The 20500-nt window shown below is 39.9% G+C and overlaps 1 protein-coding gene across 6 annotated transcripts in view; it reads right to left on the bottom strand.

Moving 5' to 3' along the window:
* The window catches only part of inpp4b (inositol polyphosphate-4-phosphatase type II B), a 163354-nt gene that overhangs the window by 19324 nt on the left and 123530 nt on the right, over window positions 1-20500 (bottom strand). For all 6 annotated transcript variants that reach the window (XM_079421363.1, XM_079421359.1, XM_079421361.1 and 3 more), the window contains 4 exons: window positions 15213-15482; window positions 10108-10246; window positions 3117-3307; window positions 2796-2919 (listed from right to left, as the gene is read on the bottom strand). In XM_079421363.1, coding sequence (XP_079277489.1) covers window positions 2796-2919; window positions 3117-3307; window positions 10108-10246; window positions 15213-15482 — 724 coding nt within the window. The remainder of the gene's footprint in view (window positions 1-2795; window positions 2920-3116; window positions 3308-10107; window positions 10247-15212; window positions 15483-20500) is intronic.

Consider the following 20500-nt stretch of genomic DNA (forward strand, 5'->3'; position numbering starts at 1 on the left):
CCAATGAGAAGCATTGTGGGCGGGGCGACACGTGCAGCCCCGCCCCAGGTGCAGCCCCGCCTCGATCTGCAGGCTGCAGCCGGGTGTACTTGGAATTACTGGCCCGGGTCCGACGCAAGCCAGGCTTCCCCCCTCCCCCCTTCTCCCAAAACAGCTTAGGCCTACTACTGTTTCAGCTATTAAAATACTTAAGTTTTGTATGAAATGGCAAAGTGATTGTATTTCGTTTCATTATTTTATTAAGTTAATATAGAAAAAAACGTTTGGAGCATTTTTTTTATTTGTTAAAATTTAAGTTTTTTTTTATTTATTTTAATTTATAAAGCAAAGATTCACATACTTTTGCAATGCACAGATATATAACACTGGATAATTTTTCTCAATAAATAAAATGACACAGAAAATATTTTTCTCTCACTTGTTTGATTCTATTCTCTTTGTCTACATTCAGGACTTGCAATATGAAAATCTGATGATGTTTTGGGTCATATTTATGCAGAAATATGGAAAATTCTCTAGGGTTCACAAACTTTCAAGCAGCACCGTATGTGACCCTGGACCACAAAACCAGTCTTAAGGGTCAATTTTTTTAAATTAAGATTCATACATCAGTACAATGCAAATTCGAGTGTGTGCAGCGCATTTTACGGAGGACTATTTCCTGAGCCTGGGAGAGTAGCTTACAATGCCAGCTGTGCACAAAGGCTGTTTCTATAAAGTCGGGCAATTCCAACTTTGCAAGGACAGCCTGGCGCTTCTGACTCACAGCCTGTAAGTATGTTTTTATATTTAAAGAATTTGCCAATTCAAACGCGAGTTTTGAGCAGTGTAGAGGAGTGCTTGTTGTTTGTTGTTTCTCCAATCACAAATGCAGACATGGTAATGTTTACGTGGCGTGATGCAATGCGATACGTACAAAGACAGTGTAAGTCATTATAATCAGTAATTATGTCCCCATTGGGTGAAACAAATGCCTCGTTTATAATGGGTTTTTATTGTTTTTGTGTCATTGCGGCGGGACACGGCATCACAATACGGTAAGGGGCGTAACATTTCCATCACACGCTTGAGGAATTCGGTCAGTCACAATGCACTGGCCAATCAGAACACACTTCGCTTCTCAGAATGATGAGCTTTGTAAAAATCAACACGTTTCAGAAAGGAAGGCATAGAGGAGCAACAATAATGTACACTGTGGAAAATAATCTGTTTTTTGAAATGCATAAACACATTGCATTACACCAAATACACAAAATAATGTCCCTTTTAGCAACATCATATGACCCCTTTAAAATGCATTAAGTACAAAATGAGTTGTTCCAGTTTAGCAGACTTTAAGTATACCAGTTTAGTATACAAAAAGTACAATCGCAGGGTATTTTTTATTAAGAACAAAAATATTTATATGTATTTATAATAGAGCTGCCTCCTAATAGTCGATTAACTGTTAGACCAAAATTTTATTAGTCGATTCTTCGTAGAAAAAAATACTTTTGTGTTTGTTTATTTTTATTAAAGTCTTTAAATGTTTGCCGGTTCCCGCCTCCTTCTTCCCGTTCTAAGAACTTTGTTACAGACACTTACTCTTAAAATACTCCCTCATTTTTGGTCATACAGATAAAGAGTAATACATCTTTCGAAACTGTAAAGACTCTACGTTTATTTGTGTGCACTCACAATAACAATGAAACATTGCATTTTTGTATATTAATGAAACCAAACAGGACGCGCTTTCTGCCATCTCAGGCTCTGTGAACTAGAGCCTGAAATTCAGAAACTCTGTGTATACTTGTCTTACAGATATGAAAACATATGTATAGAGAGTGAAATGTGAACTTTCAAAGGAACCAATTCAAATGGAAAACAAATATTCTCAGATTATGTTATCCGTGTCAAACATGCATAAAGACGCATCACTACTGCGGAGATGACGAGTCAGTGTCGCTGAGTTCATCTCTTAAACAGAAGCAAAGAAAGCATTAGTTCATCAATGAATTATTAAAATGTTAATGCAGCCTTCTTACTGTTTTTCCCCAACACATTCATAATCATTACTTGTGCTGGTGTGCTGTGGCAAACGTTATGCGTGTGCTCGAGCAGGGAATTAAAGGCTCATTATTTATTAATAAATGTGCGATTAGTCGACAAATGCTTAAAATGAAGGACTACTAGTCGATCAGAAAAATCCTTAGTCGAGGGCAGCCCTAATTTGTAGTATACTTGGCACAAAACAAATGAATTTGAAATACGGGGTATTATTTTTACTCTATGTCTTTTTACAGTGTAGTTCATTATATTAACATTAGGGGAAGTCGTGGCCTAATGGTTAGAGAGTCGGACTCGTAATCCAAAGGTTGCGGGTTCGAGTCTCGGGCCGGCAGGGATTGTAGGTGGGGGGAGTGAATGAACAGCGCTCTCTCCACCCTCAATACCACGACTGAGGTGCCCTTGAGCAAGGCACCGAACCCCCAAATGCTCCCCGGGCGGCGCAGCATAAATGGCTGCCCACTGCTCCGGGTGTGTGTTCACGTTGTGTGTGTGTGTGTGTGTGTGTGTGTGTGTGCATGCATGCATGCATGTTGGATGGGCTAAATGCAGAGCACGAATTCCAAGTATGGGTCACCATACTTGGCAGTATGTCACTTCACTTCATTAGGGCTATGTTTGCCAAGCAACATAAAAACTTGGCATTTCATATCAAATGTGTGGCCAATGGGCACGTTTATCTTGAAAAGTTGATTATACTTCATTTATCAGGCTATTTTGGTGTGATTGCGTATCTGAAGGATACTTACTGTAAGTACTCAGCAGGCTCTCAAACTGGGCCACCAGCCCGACGGCATGCAGCTGTCTGAGAAAGCCCTTATCTTCCAAACCTGCGTATAATCGCATGACAAATCCGCACGCCAACGCAGCCAGCTGCAGATGCACAACACATACATCTTCACAAACACCTTGTTACAATAAAATATGAAGCATAGAAATAAACAAATTACAGTGCTGAGAAATTGATTTAAACACAGTTTGGAATCATTTTTCATCAAAGTGAAAACACTTTTTTTTCAACACACACTTGACTAAACTGAAGGCCAGATAGTTTGTGTGTGGTCACTCACTGCCTGGCTGAAGACAGCGTCCCGTCTCTGCTGCAGCGGCAGGCCCTGGGCCGTGCTGCACACCGCCTCCTGGAGCAGGACGAAGCTCACCGAGCGCCTTGCTCTCTCCGCCACTTCTGCCACACACTCCTTCAATGATTGAACCAAGATGCCAAGCTGATCCTGCCAAACTGCTGCTGTCATTGGAGGATCTGTGGGAAAATAAGACAATTCTGGCGTGGCTTTCCAGTAATGTGTTTTCCAGACCATTCAGAGTGACCTGTTTCCACTAGCACACAGATAGTCTGTAATAATGAGAACGAAACTGAATGTCCGAGATTGGGAAATAGCTATTAAGCTTTGATTTGATTTGCTTGTGGTTTGTTTAAAGCACTGGAAAAGTGCTTAAATAGGAGTTGCTAATAAGCATCACAATGAGTTGTGAAGAAAATGTGTTAATATTGTAAACTTGTTGGCAACAGTGCATATTTCCTGCAGTAACTCAAAAGCCAAAGGAAAAATCCTGTTGGATATTGGAAGCAGGGTGATGTAACGTTCAAGTTTAGCCAATAAAAAAATATAATCACTGCAGCACTCTATTGGCTAGAGAAACAGTAAGTTTTAACACGAAAGGTCACTAATTTAAGTGTGTTTATATTTGAAATAATATGCATTTATGAATCGTTCACAATAAGAACAGGAATGTGCTTTAAGTAAATAGGGTCCATTCGGATGTACGCTTTAAAATCAGACCAAAATTATGCAAAACTGACCACAACTGGACCATAACATGGAAAATTAACAGTTTTGGTTATGACAGCATTGTAAAATAATTTGCAATCAGCGAACCTGAAATTAATGTAGTAGTCATTTGTGCACTTTTGTAAATGTTTTTTGAGGACAATGGCATGTCACAACTGGGCCGTGCTGATATTTATCTAATCTGACTCGCTTGCTCCAAGTGACAGATGAAAAAACAAACAAACATAGGAAGCATTTCCATATTCTTTTAGTAAGCCTGTTTATTTAACTACATGGTTAGTTGCTTTATATTATTTGCATTTAGCACTGTGTTTTACCCTGCTGGGTAAGGGAAAGGATTGAATGGGATAATTAAGTTATAAAAGTTTCATAATCTACAGTTAATAAAGTTTTATAATCAACTATTACAAAAATGGCAGAGTTTGTTTATGAGTGCTGTATGCAGGAAGGAAAAACTATATAGCTCTCTCCGACATGTATAAAGCAGCCCACCCACTGGTCAGATTACAATGCAATTACATTGCTCTCAGAAGAAAGCAGATCAAGCTTTAGAATAAGCTGTGTGTAATGCTGGAGGAATGCACGGGTCTGTTTGTTATCTAAATTACAGACTAAAACTACAACTCAAAGTTTGTAATCAAAGTCCCAAAAGTCCAGGAGACACAATTAGACTAAAGTTAGCAGATATGATATTTGGGGCACTGGAGACTTCTTGGCTTCCTTGTCTAAACATGGTCTGGAATATATATGAACATCAAAGTTTTTACTCCATCGACGAAAATAGCTCCAAATAAAACCACAGAGTCTCCATGCAATGCATAGTAGTGGTGTCTCATTAAAGTGCCCCTATCATGGACTTTTGAAAATGAGCTTTCATTCAGTGTGTAACACAGCTCTAAGTGAATGAAAACATCCTGCAAAGTTTTAAATCTGAAAGTGCACCAAGTTATTGTCTCTCAAAAGAGTCGACTCTGAAACATTGAAACGAGTCATTTTTAAAACGAATCCCAAGCCGCTTCATGATGAAGTCAACATGAAACATTAGCATATTGCCCGCCCACTTTGATGGTCTTTTCACGTTGGTCTGAATGAAAATGCAAATTAAGTTTTTGCCGCTAGGTGCCACTTTTGTAGTGGTAAAAATAATGGTTTCCCCTGTAACGCTGTACTGCTCTCACAAATGCTGCTTTATCAGGCAATACAGACATGATGAAATGAAAATGAGACCAATCACCACAGATTAGCATCACGCAAAGGAGGAGTTTGGAAGAATGAATCGTTGAGCGAATCGTTTGGGAATCGTTGAGCAAGTAAGGTAAAAATAAATGCATATTATAAGATAAGGAAAGTGTTTTTTGACCTTGCATGCATGTCAAAACTAAAATATGAATCTTTCATTACCCCTAATAGGGGCACTTTAATGAATCAGTGTTTTTGAACAGATCTCGAGAAACAAAAAACTATTCAACGACTCTCTCGTAAAGACAGTCACGTGCTTTTTTTTGAATGAATTAATATTTTTAAACAAACTGGTAGAACAAATGATTCAATAACTCATTCGTCCAGACAGTCGCATGCTTTGTTCTTGAACAAATTAATATTTTGAAAAAGTTGGATTTACAAACAATTCAAAGACTAATTCATAAACACAGTCACATGCTTTGCTACTGAATTAATTAATCGTTTGGTTAGTTGGTTGAAGGAACGATTCAATGACTCACTCGTAAAGACAGTCGCTTGCTCTGTTCCTGACTAAATAAACATGTTTAAATGAATCGGTTGAACGAAGAATTCAATTTCCCCTTTTAAAGACAGTCACTTAATTTGTTGCTGAATGAGTTAATGTTTGTGAATGAATCGTTTGAACAAATGATACAATGGCTCACTCATAATAGCAGCCACTTGTCTCATTCCTGACTGAGGCGGTGTCCGAAAGCCTAAAAAGCTGACTTGCTGCCTCTCTGCCTCATGAGGCAATGACTTTGCAGGCATCGTAACATTTTAATGAACTACAACAATATAGAATGAGTTTTGGTGATAACTAAATGAATATTTAATAACTATAATACTGATTTCTCGCTAGAAATATCATCAAAAGTGCAAAAAATGTGTCAGAAATACAAACCCGATTCCAAAAAAGTTGGGACACTGTACAAATTACGAATAAAAAAAGAATGCAATAATTTACAAATCTCATAAACTTATATTTTATTCACAATAGAATATAGATAACATATCAAATGTTGAAAGTGAGACATTTTGAAATGTCATGCCAAATATTGGCTCATTTTGGATTTCATGAGAGCTACACATTCCAAAAAAGTTGGGACAGGTACACTCAAAAAAATTATTCGGTTTTAATGATTTGGAGTTAAGAAGATAATTATGTGATGATTGATCATTAATGATGAACAGCTGCTGTTATCAAGAAGAATCACTGAAGGAAAGAGAAACACAAGAACTACAACTGACTTCAGACACAGCCGAAGATGAAATCAACTGAAATAAAGAAGACATTAAATGCTTTAAGAGCTGATTACATCTCCACAAACAGCACCAGACTGACTTTATTTCTGTCAGACTTCTAGAGAAGCTCTTATTGCGAATTACCAGAGGTTTAGATGCTTTATTGTTTTGTTAGAGACCAGTGTTTCCTTTTGTTGGGTTCTTGACTTGACATTGTGGTGCTAACTTGACACTGGTTGCTTTAATTATGTGTTCATATAAAACACATTAAGCTTAACCTGCAAAGCCAAGTGAAAAAGTGCTGTGGAAAAAGGATCCGCTGACTTTATTTCAAGTTTCAAACGGGACAACATTCCTCTTCCTAAACTTGAGCAACTTGTCTCCTCAGTCCCCAGACGTTTGCAGACTGTTATAAAAAGAAGAGGGGATACCACACAGTGGTAAACATGGCCTTGTCCCAACTTTTTTGAGATGTGTTGATGCCATGAAATTTAAAATAAACTTATTTTTCCCTTAAAATGATACATTTTCTCAGTTTAAACATGTGATATGTCATCTATGTTGTATTCTGAATCAAATATTGAAATTTGAAACTTCCACATCATTGCATTCTGTTTTTATTCACAATTTGTACAGTGTCCCAACTTTTTTGGAATCGGGTTTGTATACATTTACACACAAACTGACCGTCAAACGCAACTTTTAGATGCCATCTTTATTTTTTAGCTCAACCGTCATGCAATGGAACGCACAGGATTGTGGGATATCAAAAGTAGTGAAGGATACATCTATGTTGCCTTCAAAATTCGATCAGAAGAGGGTACCTCCGGAGACAGGAAGTGAAACAGAATTTGGATTCGGATGTGCCTTGATGCCTTCCTGCCTTGGAATTTTGCCTCCGAAGGCAGCATTTTAGAGCTTTCGGACGCAGCTTGAATCAGTGCTTTTGAACGAATCAAGAGTCACTCTTAAAGACAGCCACTTCAACCCAAAATCCATTTTTGTTAAACCAATTGGTTGAAAAATTATACAACAACTCACTCATAAAGACAGTCACTTGCTTCATTTCTGACTGAATCAAAGTTTTTGGATGAATCAGTTGAACGAATGATTCCAATAACCCACTCAAACAAATAATTAAGTGACTCTCTCATAAAAACAGTCGCTTAGTTTGTTGCTGAATGAGGTGATGTTTGTGAACAAATAATTCAATTCAAATAATTCACTTATAAAAGCAGCCACTTCAATCCAGAATTAATAAGAGTGTTTAAACGAACCAGTTGAATTAATAAATATCATTAAATCTTTTAGTTTTCACCTTTTTTACCACATCACTGATCACAGAAAATATCATTTATACATTATATATTTATATAAATGTACACTATATGTATAATTCTAATAATCACTCTAAAACATGTTCACGCACCTTCCATTTTCCTAATAAAAATCTATTCTAAATGTCAAACACAGCTGCCCTGTTGAAATTTCACATGCTCTATCTTGTTATTCTTGCAAAATTGTCATTCAGCTCTGTAATTTGCAATAAAACTTACATCTTTAATCTACGAACTAGATCTGTCTCACTCCTTTCATGCGCATCTGTTTTGCAACAAGCCCTGCGTTTGAATTTGTTTTGCATTAGTCATCAGATTTTGGCAGTATTATTCTCGTTTTGCATTGAGTGGCTTTTACAATGACCTATTTTCACAAGAACATTAATTGAAAGAGTCACGTTCAATAGTTTGGTTGACACCCAGGGTGTATTCACACTGATGATTGGAATAGCTGTCTTTATTAAATTCATTACTTTGAATGCGCATGACACGAGACGTCAACCTAAAAACCGGTCCGACATCATTTCATCATGCCTTTGAATGACGACTGTTTTCATGTGTTATGTCGAGTATTTGCACAGACACAATAACGTTTTATACAATACATTGCATATAATGTTGACATTGTCACACAAAATGTAAATACTGCTGACAATGACAGTGCAAAGATGCAATCTTGTGTGAGGAGAAAATATTACATTTGCATTCTTGTACTTTTGCTACATTTAAATATGAAACTGCTGCAATAAAAATATGACAAAACACCATATTTCTGAGATCAATCATAAATAATTATTAACTGTTTTAACATGACATAAAGGCTTAGCCTGTTTGCTTTGAATTTTTATGTAAAATGTGATATTTAAAATAGTGAATTTGGAGAACTGTCAGAAATGAAGTGTAATATGAGCTCAGCGTAAAAAAGCATAATTGCCCTTCAGTAAACTCATATTGTAGATTGCAACAGGAACCTCAATATATAGTTTCAGATCATGTCCAAGTGGTGGCAGCATTGGCTGCATTAAAAACTCTGAGGTTTGGTACTCTTGCACTGCTTGTCATCTGCTGCATATTTGTTTTTCACTTTAATAGCACTGAGTGTCAGAAATTTCCTTTAACTATTCCTGTCTGACAGAAGATCTGTGGCTGGTGCTAATATTCATCTCTCAACTGATAGATCTGACAAGTGCTAAAACAATGCCATGGGTTGGTATTAAAGCATGAAAACAAGTACAACCAGTGAAAATTTGCCATTAGAAGCTTCTGTAGGATGCATGAAGTTGGCAACACGTGTGAAATATTATTACTGAAATTATGAAGAAAAAATTATATATCTTCACATTTGTGACCCTGGATAACAAAACAAGTCTTAAGTGTCATTTTTTTCAGAATTGAGATTTATACATCCTCTGAAAGCTGAATAAATGCACATTGATGTGTGGTTTGTTAGGATTGAACAATATTTGGCTGAGATACAACTATTTGAAAATCTGGAATCAGGGTGCAAAAAAAATCTAAATATTGAGAAAATTGCCTTTAAAGTTGTCCAAATGAAGTTCTTAGCAATGCATATTACTAATCAAAAATTAAGTTTTGATATATTTATGGTAAGAAATTGACAAAATATCTTCATGGAACATGATCTTTACTTGACATCCTAATGATTTTTGGCATAAAAGAAAAATCAATAATTTTGACCCATACAATGTATTTTTGGCTATTGCTACAAATATACCCCAGCGACTTAAGACTGGTTTTGTGGTCCAGGGTCACATTTTTGTACACTATTCTCTACTTAAGCCTTTATTTATAATGTATAATACAATTAATACAGGTATTCAAAATGTACGTTGTAATGCAATATATATTCATAAAATTAAAATGCATTATTCAATTTTTAGATTCCTTGCTACATCTGAAGCAGATTGTTTGTCATGTGTTTTAATGCATTTGATTTTTGTAAGGTGTAACAATGAATACATAAGCATTAAAATACATTATAACTCTGGTTACCGTTATTAATAGGATCAAACAATGCATTGTAAGGTGTATTACAAGGCATAATTAATGCATTAAAATACTTTTAATAATGCATTGTATATAAAGGCTTCAAATAAAGTGTTACCCAAAATTCAAATAATAAATCAAATGCAATTTCAAATCCTCATAATGGGGAGCGTTAAGTGTAACATAAATATTTCATTTTAGTAATTAATCCAGGGCAATGGCATAATTAATTCAGTCAAAAGCATGACAATGAAATGATACTAATGACACTTGTTTTTCCATTTTTCATAGTCTATGCTTCACCGTAAAAGGAAATGAAATCATCATTCAAGCAGCCGTTTGGCATATGTGATGTATTATTTTAGCATATAAGTATTTGCTGGTTCACTGCAGCTGCAGTCTCGAGTTGTGATTGATCATTTGAGTGTAGTTTGTCGTACCGGGACTGTGTGAGGTGATGACATCTGCCAGCGTGTGGCTGGGCACTGACTCCTGGTTGTTGTTGTCTTGCTCCTGTAGTTTATCCACCAGGGCGATGACGCAGTTCAAACTCTTCGCCACACTGGCCCAGACCCTGTCCTAGAAGAGCCAAAGCAAACGTTAACAGACCGACACTTACATCACAGAAACTTATCTATCTATCCATCCATCCATCCATCACTATTTATTTCAGAGATATTTAATATAAATATACATAAATACATTTTATAGCATTGGTTTTGATTTTGTCTCACACATATACATATATTCCTAATATATGTATTTCATATAGTGTGTATATATATATATATATATATATATATATATATATATATGTATATGTGTATATATCTTCCACATGAAAAATATTATATAGAAATGTATGTATAGAAATACAAACCCAAACACACACAAACATAAAAATGTTAATATTTAACAGATTAGCTTTGAAAGGTCATTTGATTTATTTTAGGGTTCATTTAGATATAGTTTCTGAAGCTGTGCTCGACTCCTTTCCAGAAGTTTCTTCAACAGCCAAAAGACGACATGTTTCTGTCTGCCTGTTTTTGGCTTCTGGGGCCTTATTACAGAAACTTCCCATCTTAAAACTTAAATTAAGATCTAGACAAGTTCAACAAAATGTATATAGTTCCTAATTGAAATTCGGCATGGTTATTAAGTCAGGATGTTTCTGAAATACGGCTCCTGATCTCATTAAAACCACTGCAGAAACTGCGCACACACATGCACGCACACACACACACACACACACACACAAGCGTACCATGGACCACAACCACTCCAACTGTCACATACAGTTCAACTTCAGTTCTGGTTTACTCAGAAATATTATATAGAGCACCAAAAGATAAGATGGTCTCCTCATGCATTACATTAATGGCCGTAGCCAGGCTTTGAAAATTAGTGAGGTCCGGGGGTGGGGGGGGGGGGGGGGGGGGGGGGGGGGTGTTAAATAATTGTAGAATTGTGCTATAATAACCTCTACAAATACAACTAATTATACACTATAAACGCTTTAAAGGGGTCATATGATGCAATTTTTGCAAGTTTTCCTTTCTCTTTGGAGTGTTTCAAGCTGTTTGTGCATAGATAAGATCCCTGAAGTTGCAAAGACTAAAGTCTCAAACCCAAAGAGATATTCTTTATAAAAGTTAAGATTCGTCCACGCACCCTTAAAACGGTTCATTTAAGCACACCCCCATATCGGAAGGTTTGCAAAACACCGCCCAAATGCATGCGCAATGAAAGAGGGCAGAACTATTATTCTCGCTGTAGCATTGTTGCTGCCGCCATGTTCAGTAGACACTGTGTTTCATTGTGAAAGTGAAGGTACTTTGTTTGGGCGTCCAAAAGAGGACTAGAAATCAGTGGTTAAGTTATATTTACAACACTGTTCCAGAACAGTTCAACCCAAATATTAGAGTGTGTGCAGCGCATTTTACGGAGGACTTGTTTCTATAAAGTGGGGCAATTCCAACTTTGCAAGGACAGTCTGACGCTTCTGACGCACAGCCTGTAAGTATGTTTTCATATTTAAAGAATTTGCCACTGACTATTCAAACGCGAGTTTTCAGCAGTGTAGTGCTCTACAGCAGTGTGATGCAATGCGACAAGTAAAAAGACAGTATAAGTCATTATAATCAGTAATTATGTCCGCACTTGGTGCAACAAATGCCTCGTTTATAATGGGTTTTATTGTTTTTGTCTAATTGCGCCGGGACACGGCATCACAATACGGTAAGGGGCGTAACATTTTGGTCTCACGCTTGAGGTATTCAGCCAATCACAACACACGGGATAGCTGGCCAATCAGAGCATGCCTTGCTTCTCAGAATGCTGAGTTTCGTAAAAATCGACGCGTCTCAGAAAGGCGGAGTATAGAGGAGCAACAATAATGTACAGCATGTGGAAAATAATGTGTTTTTGAACCTTAAACCACATAAACACATTGCATTACACCAAATAATGTTCTTTTTCGCAATGTCATAGGACCCCTTTAAAGAAGTGTAAAATATATTTTCGGAGGGATGACATCAAAATTTGTTAAAACTTTATTATAGTTAGGGGTGGATAATTTTATTAGTTGCTTTTTATTCATGCAACAAAACATATTACTGTTAAACATATAACTACTGAATGACATAGCAAAGAATCACACATGGCTAGTGTTTGCATATTTCATTTCATTCTGGAACCTACTTGTTCTACAGATCTGTGTACTAGTCTCAAATGCTACTGTTTTGACAGTGTTCATAACGTTTCTGACCGAATGTGCTCTCCTGTCAGCAATAACCTGTCCATGGGCTTTTTTGATTACTGTCAGTTTAAGTGCCAGCGATGCAGCGTTGCCAGATACTGCTATTGAAACAAACAAAAAAACGAGCAATAAATAAAAATAAACCAAAATTATTTAAAATCTTTTGCAAATAAGATAGTATAAAGATATCGCTGACCCTAAACTGCAACCTACTTTATCAACTCTAAAGTGTCAAATTAAGTGGAAAAGACAAGTCCAAAAATGCTTAATGTAGCCCGCTGTGCCCACATCCTCACTCGCAACTGTCTCAAGAAGACTCGTTCACTCCGGCAGCATCTCGCAGCGTCACTTTCATACCACGGACACTAAACATTCTTGCAAACAAACTCAATTATACATGCAATGTAGACATTCATATGAAGAGTTTAACAGCAAATTAGTCATTCGGAGAACAAATATTTTTGAACATGAGAAATTTTCCGAGGTCTGGCCCTTGGTGACCTCATAGCTGGCTACGGGCCTGATTACATTTAAAACCAAAGCAGGAGGAAAACAAACGAGCATGTTTGAGACTTTAAAAGTAAAATAGATTCGAAAGAGAGTGTGGTTTGCTCTTTCTATTTTATTGTACCTTTTTATGGAGAGAGAGACATTAAAACGACTTCTCATAATATTTAATTAAGCACTGGTTACTCCTATGACATTTATGCAAATTGATAAAAGCAGCACTTCTATTGGCTGACAGTAAAAAAACGACATGAACATAAAACATTCTGACAGGAATAATGACAACATACTTCTGCTATGAATATTGGGAAAATTCATCATCTTAATGTAGAGCAAACGTCAGGCATGGCTTCTCCTTTTCTCCTGTGAGTGGCGCTCAAGGGCACGCAAGTTATTTTGCCATTGATTAGAGATGCTTGTCTTATCTTGGCCTCCAATCCTCTCCTGTTAGCCACGGTTATGACACACACACACACACACACACACACACACTCTCTTGAAGGTAATTACAGGAGGCAGACACCACAGCTTCACATCCACGTTTCACAGCACCACTGACTAGGCAAGGCAAGGCAAACATTTGAGTTTGTGGTCATCCTTCAGGTTGTGTGCTAAAGCTTTCCACTATCAGATGCTAATAGCGGTTGCCATGTGTGCTGATGTCACTGGCTTGGTTGTTAACCTGATCCCTGTCTGGCCTCTGGTATGACTGAACCTCTCAAGATCCTATCAAACATATCCGAGCTCAAGTGCTGTCAGACTCTCTGAAGAGCTGCAGACACAAGCAACACAAGTATGGAAGGCCGTTTTTGCCACAGAATAAAAAAATAAAAATACTTGTGACTTTTTTCCTCGCAATTCAGACTTTTTGTCTCGCAATTGTGTTTATGTCTAGCCATTTTGACTTTTTTTTGTCTTACAGATGCTCCGTTTTTATTTCGCGATTTTGACTTTGTAACAGGCAATTGCAGGTTTATGTCTCACAATTCTGTGAAAAGTCAGAATTGAAAGATATAAACTCACAATTGTGAGACAAAAAGTCTGAATTGCAAGCTAAACATGCAATTGTGAGAAAAAAAATAGAAAAGTGAGTTTGTATCTCGCAATTTTGACCTTATTTCTCATAATTGTGTTTATATCCCATAATTCTGACTGTGTTTATAGCTCACAATTCTGAGAAAAGCAGTCAAAAATGCAAGATATAAACTTGCAACTGTGAGAAAAAAGTCTGAATTGTGAGAAATAAAGTCAGAATTGCAAGATATAAACATATAAACACACAATTGCAGAGAAACACCAAATTGTCAGATTAAAAAGTCACAAATACCTTTTTTAATTTTTTATTCAGTGGTGGAAATGGGCTTCCATAGCAGAGAGACTGAAAAACTAAAGGCTGGAATACACTACCTGACTTTTGCCCAGAAGTTGATGCTAGTTGTTGAAAGTAAGAGTCAATCTGCAGATTTGAGTTGACAGATTTCATAGAAATCACTTATGGTATAATTGTCACAGATTTTTTATTTATTTTTTAAGTTTGGGAGCACTACTTGTGCACAATGCATATTTCTTAATATTAAGCCAAAAATGTGTTTAAATGTCAGGATTGTATGAACTTTGAATAATATCGGTCTTTAAATGCAAGATATTTAAAGTGTACCTGAAGTATACTTGCAATAGTTCCCCTTAAGCAGAATCAAATATACTTCAGTATATCTTTAGTTGGACTTCAGCACTGCTTCCTCACAATTAAAGTGCATTAAGCACAAAATTAGTTGTTCCAGTTTAGCAGACTTTAAGTATAGCAGTTTAGTATACCAAAAGTACAATTACAGGGTATTTTGATTAAGCACATAAATATGCAAATGTATTTGTAGCATACTTAGTTATCACAATATTTTTTTAGTATATTTGTTTTTCAAAAGGGAAGTTACTTTGTTTTCCCATTTATTCACTGACACCTCTGCTGTCAGAGAAATTGGGAGTGAGTTTCAGAGGCACGTCCTTCAGCCTGAGGCTTATTAATTTCACTCTTGGTGTGAAAGGGCCTTTAAAGTTGCCCCAAAATATAACTTTTGTTTTTTTTTGTTATTAAAGGCGACAAAAAGTAACAAAATGCATTACTTTTTATAAAAAGTAACAAATATAATCAGTTACTTTTTTATAGAGTAATGCATTACTTTTAAAAGTAATAGTATTGGCATATTGGATATCAGGAAAGAATCCAATATAATGCATCCCTACTCCTAATGATGCATGATTTGCATGAAGTGAAGCACTTGCCCATTCCTCCTCGTCGTACTCTTTGTGGTGAGGGATGGAGTCGGAGCGGACGGGCGATGCTCGGCTTTCTCTCGGCAGCGTCTGGGAGCCGTCCACATTGTTGCAGACGCTGTGCGGCTCCTGGGCGGCGCAGGGGTGTGGATTGACCGGGGCAGGGCTGGGCGGAGCGGAGCTCTGACTCTTGCTGACATATCCGGGACGGGCAGCATGCAGTGCCAGGAGAGCGCTCTTCACCAACTCATCCTTCAGAGCGTGAACAAACTGCTCCGTCTGCAGACAGAGACAAGAGCCAGCGTTTAATAACCAACATTTCATTAAAGTACAGCGCAGCATAAGAGCGAGTGATGAAGATTAAAGGGACAGGACGAGACGCGCATCAGAAAACTAATAAGCAGATAGCGATGGTATAGTCGATAGAAACGCAGAAGAAAGAGTGAGAAGAATTAGAGAGACACAAAAGGCACACGGGTTCTTCTGAAACAACAACAACAAAATATGATTAATTCAATTAATCTACAGAGTCGTGCGGATATCGAAAAGACTGCAAGGGGACACAGAAAGAGCAGGACTAGCTTATTCAAATTCGTAGGTACTTGTACATATGCATATTTTTGTATGTTTTGAGAAACTCTCAAAGAAGGCAATATCCAAACATCTGATTTCACAGTGAAAACCTCATCGTGAGACTCATGATAAACTTGATAGGAGAAATTACTTTTTAATGTCAAATTTATTTATAAATGAAATCAATATGAGACAAAAATAAACATCCTTAGCACTATTTGTGAAATAAATAAAAGGACATTTTTTTTATTAAAATAATAAAAATAACTGCTCTTTGGTTAACATGATAGCTCTATAAATAAATAAGTAGTTCTAAAATATTCTGAATCAATAAACTTCAGTTTGATCAAAATCACAATTAAAAAATAAATAAATAAAATAAAATAAACATTTTAGATTAATTTCTTTACAGTAGCTTTTTGGTTAATGGCATGATATATATATATATATATATATATATATATATATATATATATATATATATACATTTTATTTATTTTTTTATTTAATTAGGTGCACAACTGTCTCTGACAAGATTTATTTTTCAGTTTCTTTTTTTTTTTTTTTTTAAGTCCACCACTACTATTGGGGTGCAAATAACTGCGGCAGAGCTTAACAGATAGAAAAGAAACAAATTCACAACCCAGTTAGGCCTCACTTATCTTTTCAGTGTATTTTGCCATCCATCACCAGTAATCTTTACTCAGTCTCCTTGTATTTCAGAGCCAATTGTTACTTTAATATCAGTGGACGGGACGTTTGCAGTTCACCAAATCAGAGCTGCCGTGACCTTTTCTCATTGTTTTAGAAATGATAATCACATCCCACTATTCATCAAACTCTCCAGAAGTGAGCTTCTCCACGTTTCTTCTGTTTGGATTCCCACCTGACTGAAATGCTGGTATTTTTTAACGCAGCTTTAGGAGCTATTTTTACACTCAATGGCATTTTAACAAGCCGGGTCGAATACACGCTCTCCTCACGCTGAGTTCCTGGCAGCGAGGTGCCATTCCTGCGGGACTATTTCTCATTGTCAGTGTGTGAGTGATGCCTCATCACGCGTCAGGATCTCAATGTTCTGTGTCATTACCAAAACACACATTCCTGAGAGCAGGAAATGGATCCAGCCGTTCATTCTCTGACGTGAACACACTCCTTCACTAACAGCTGTTTTGACATTTATCCGGGGGTTCAGACCTCAGATACCCAGACTCTCTCTGCTGCCCCCCTCACCGCCACACAGGCAGAAAATAAACATTAGAACCCCATGGCAACTTTACTTTTATTTTATTTTCATTTATTTGCACTAATTTACTATATACTATTACACACATACATATATACACACACACACACACATACATACATATATATATATATATATACATATATATATATATATATATATTTATATATGTGTGTGTAAATGAATAATGAATGTAAATGAATAAATATCATTCCCTTTCAGTCAGTCATGTTCGACGTAACGTCAGAGTGACTGATGAAAATGCAATCTCGCCCGACAGCCCAATCACCTTCGAGTGTTAACAAAACAAGCCAATGACAGTTGGCGTGCGTGTTTCGGCACGCGCACCCCGCCACGCGGGTATAAAAGGAGAGTGCATGCAAACGCACATCGCTTCAGAGCCGAGTCTACTAGCAAGACTGACTCTCCGCGAGTGTCTACGAGACAGCTTTGAGTGTTGGCGTTACGGCGCATCAGCGGGGGTCCCTGTCCAGTGCTGCTGCCTCTCTCTGACGGCATGCTGCAGCTCTTCTAACTGCACTCCAGATACCTCCTCATCAAGCAGGGGGGTATCCCCCTTGCCATGCCCCATTCTAGTTCCTCCGGTTCTCGGAAGGCTACTTTGGCTCATGGTCAGGGTGACTTGAGGATTACAGTGAGAGCTTCCCCGTCGAGTATGTCTCCACGGGCCTCTCACTCCTCTATCGCATCACACCATCTGGTGTTCCCAGATGAGCTTGCGGGATCCTTGGACAGGGCGGGGACCAGCATCTTGTTCGGAGCACCAGCGGATGCTGGTGAAGGGCGCCCTCCTGCGGCCTCCACCTCTGCTCCAGCAGCAGCCTTCACAACGGCCGCAGGAAAGTGCAAGTGTAAGTGTCCAGGCATGTTGTTGCATCAACAGATGCCTCTGCCGTGGGCTGGGGTGCCATGTGCAACGGGCATGGAGCTGCGGGGGCTCTGGACAGGGCCCCGACTGCAGTGGCATATCAATTGCCTCGAGTTGCTAGCAGTATGGCTTGCTCTACGCCGCTTCAAAAAGCTGCTACACGACAAGCATGTACTGGTCCATACGGACAACTCTGCGACCGTTGTGTACATCAACCACTACGCTCCAGTTGCTTGTCGCAACTTGCCCGCTACCTCCTCCTTTGGAGTCAGAAGCATCTGAGGTCGCGTCGCCCCGTTCATGTCCCAGGCGAGCTCAGTCGTGCAGCCGACGAGCTCTCATGTCAGCCCGCCCTTCCGGGAGAATGGCGACGCCTCCCTGAGGTAGTCCAGCTGATTTGGAGACGTACGGGGACGCTCAAGTAGACCACACAGCTGACCTCGGGGACTACGCAAATATGTGTTTCCCCCAGTGACTTCAAGTGCAAGGTCAGGGAGGACGAGGAGCAGGTCCTCTTGGTGGCGCCGTACTGGCCCAATCGGACCTGGTTCCCTGAACTGATGCTCCTCGCGACAGCCCCTCCTTGGCGAATTCCTCTGAGGAGGGATCCCCTTTCTCAGAGAGGGGCACCCTCTGGCACCCGCGTCCAGACTTGTGGAATCTTCACATGTGTTCCCTGGACGGGACGCGGAGGTTCTAGGTGGGCTACCTCCAGAGGTAGTAAACACCATCGCTTCAGCTAGTGCCCCGTCTACAAGCCACGCTTATGGGCTGAAGTGGAACCTGTTTGTCGATTGGTGTTCTTCCTGCTGGGAAGACCCCCGTAGATGTCCGATCGCGGTCATGCTCTCTTTCCTGCAAGATGGGTTGGAGTGAAGGCTGCTAAATCTGCACATCACAATGCAGTAGACAGCAAGTCTGTGGGGAAGCACGACTTAGTCATCAGCTTCCTCAGAGGGGCGATGTTGTTAAATCCTCCGCCCCCTCATCTGGTACCCTCTTGGGATCTCCCCTCGGTCCTGATGGCCTTGAAGGAAGAGCCCTTCGAGCCTATGCAGTCATCAGAGCTTACGTTTCTGTCATTGAAGACAGTGCTCCTCACAGTATTGGCCTCGGTCAAGAGGGTAGGGGAACTGCAGGCATTTTCGGTTGACAATTCGTACCTAGAATTCGAACCGGGAAACTCTCAGGCGTCAGGCCTCGGAGAGGTTTTTATTAAACAAAAATATTAAAATAAAGTATCCAAAGGGGGAAAAGTGTCCAAAATAAATAGGGAATCTGGTGTCCTCGTCGTGCTGCGGGGCTTGTGAAGGAGGGCAGTGTTCAGGAGGGAAGGGTCCAGGGAAGGGGCGGAGTCCGGTGGCCGCACGCGCTCCCCTCTCGGGTCCGGGAGCGAGTGGCGGCGGCTTCCTCCAGCGGCGACATCCTACTCCTAGGCCCCCGGAGCTTCTGGGGGACTTGACGGCCCGGCATCCTGGCCCGTCAGCCGTCTAACGGGTGCGGTAGTCCTTCTACTCGACGTGCCCTTCCCGGACCCACGAGGACACCAGCGTGCATGCACGGGGAAGAGACCGGTCTCCCGAGGAGAGGCACGCTCGGCATTTAAACGGCGGCGGTGATGAGGCTCTATTCACATCAGGTGCGCCTCATCACATGCCGCCAGCCCTGGCTGTTTTAGCGCCCCTCCTCTCACACACCCACTCCCGTCGGGAGCCTGGTGAAGGGCGGCGAATACGGGACTGGGTGGTGATGATAATAAGGGGGGAGGCAGCCGACTCGTTACACCGTGTAGAGCCTGTGTCCTCCCGTGTACTTGCCTCAGATGGCCAGTAACACTGGAACCTACTCGGTGTCAATCATGCTTGCTGCGCCATTCCCCTCTACGGACCGGATATGTGCGCTTTTATTTATTTCTCAGTTCAGTTCCCCATGGCGAACCCGGTTGAAGTTCCTCCCGCACCCTCGACAGTCAGACGTGGCAGAACGCCAGACGCCAGGTCCAGCACTCGTGTGTTTGCCCAAGATCAGCCCTTGTGCTAGGCTAGGTGCCCATGTGTAATGATTCCCCTTTGGGTGATCCCACATGTGTATTCTTCCACGGTACGGCTCCCCTCATGGTGAGCCCGTGTCTTTTCCTGGCAGAGACCTTCGGCCGTCTGTGCTGTGTAGTTATCTCACCCCAGGCTGGCTGAGTGTACCTCAGAGACTTCCATACGTAGTACTGCCCCTGGCCAGTCCATATGTATAATCTCCACATGGCACCTCCTTTACACAGGATGTGGCTTCCGTAGTGTTCCCCTACTTGGAGTACGCTTTCCCAGTGTTATCCATACCCACTGTACGGAATAGCAGTGCCTGTCATCTCTGCCTAAGCCCTGTCCTATCTTCTGTCCCAACTGGTGTGGGGGGACTTGCTGGCTTCCGCAGGACACTGGAGGGGGTCAGCAATAGTGGCTTTTTCCAAGGGATCTCATTTTCGTAAGTCACTCTGGCGTTACGTCGAACATGACTGACTGAAAGGGAACGTCTCGGTTACGTATGTCCGTAACGTCCCGTCGCCACAGTTGCTGTACCACCGCTGTACGGCCG

Source organism: Barbus barbus, assembly GCF_936440315.1.
Source record: "Barbus barbus genome assembly, chromosome: 7".
NCBI classification, from domain to species: Eukaryota; Metazoa; Chordata; class Actinopteri; order Cypriniformes; family Cyprinidae; genus Barbus; species Barbus barbus.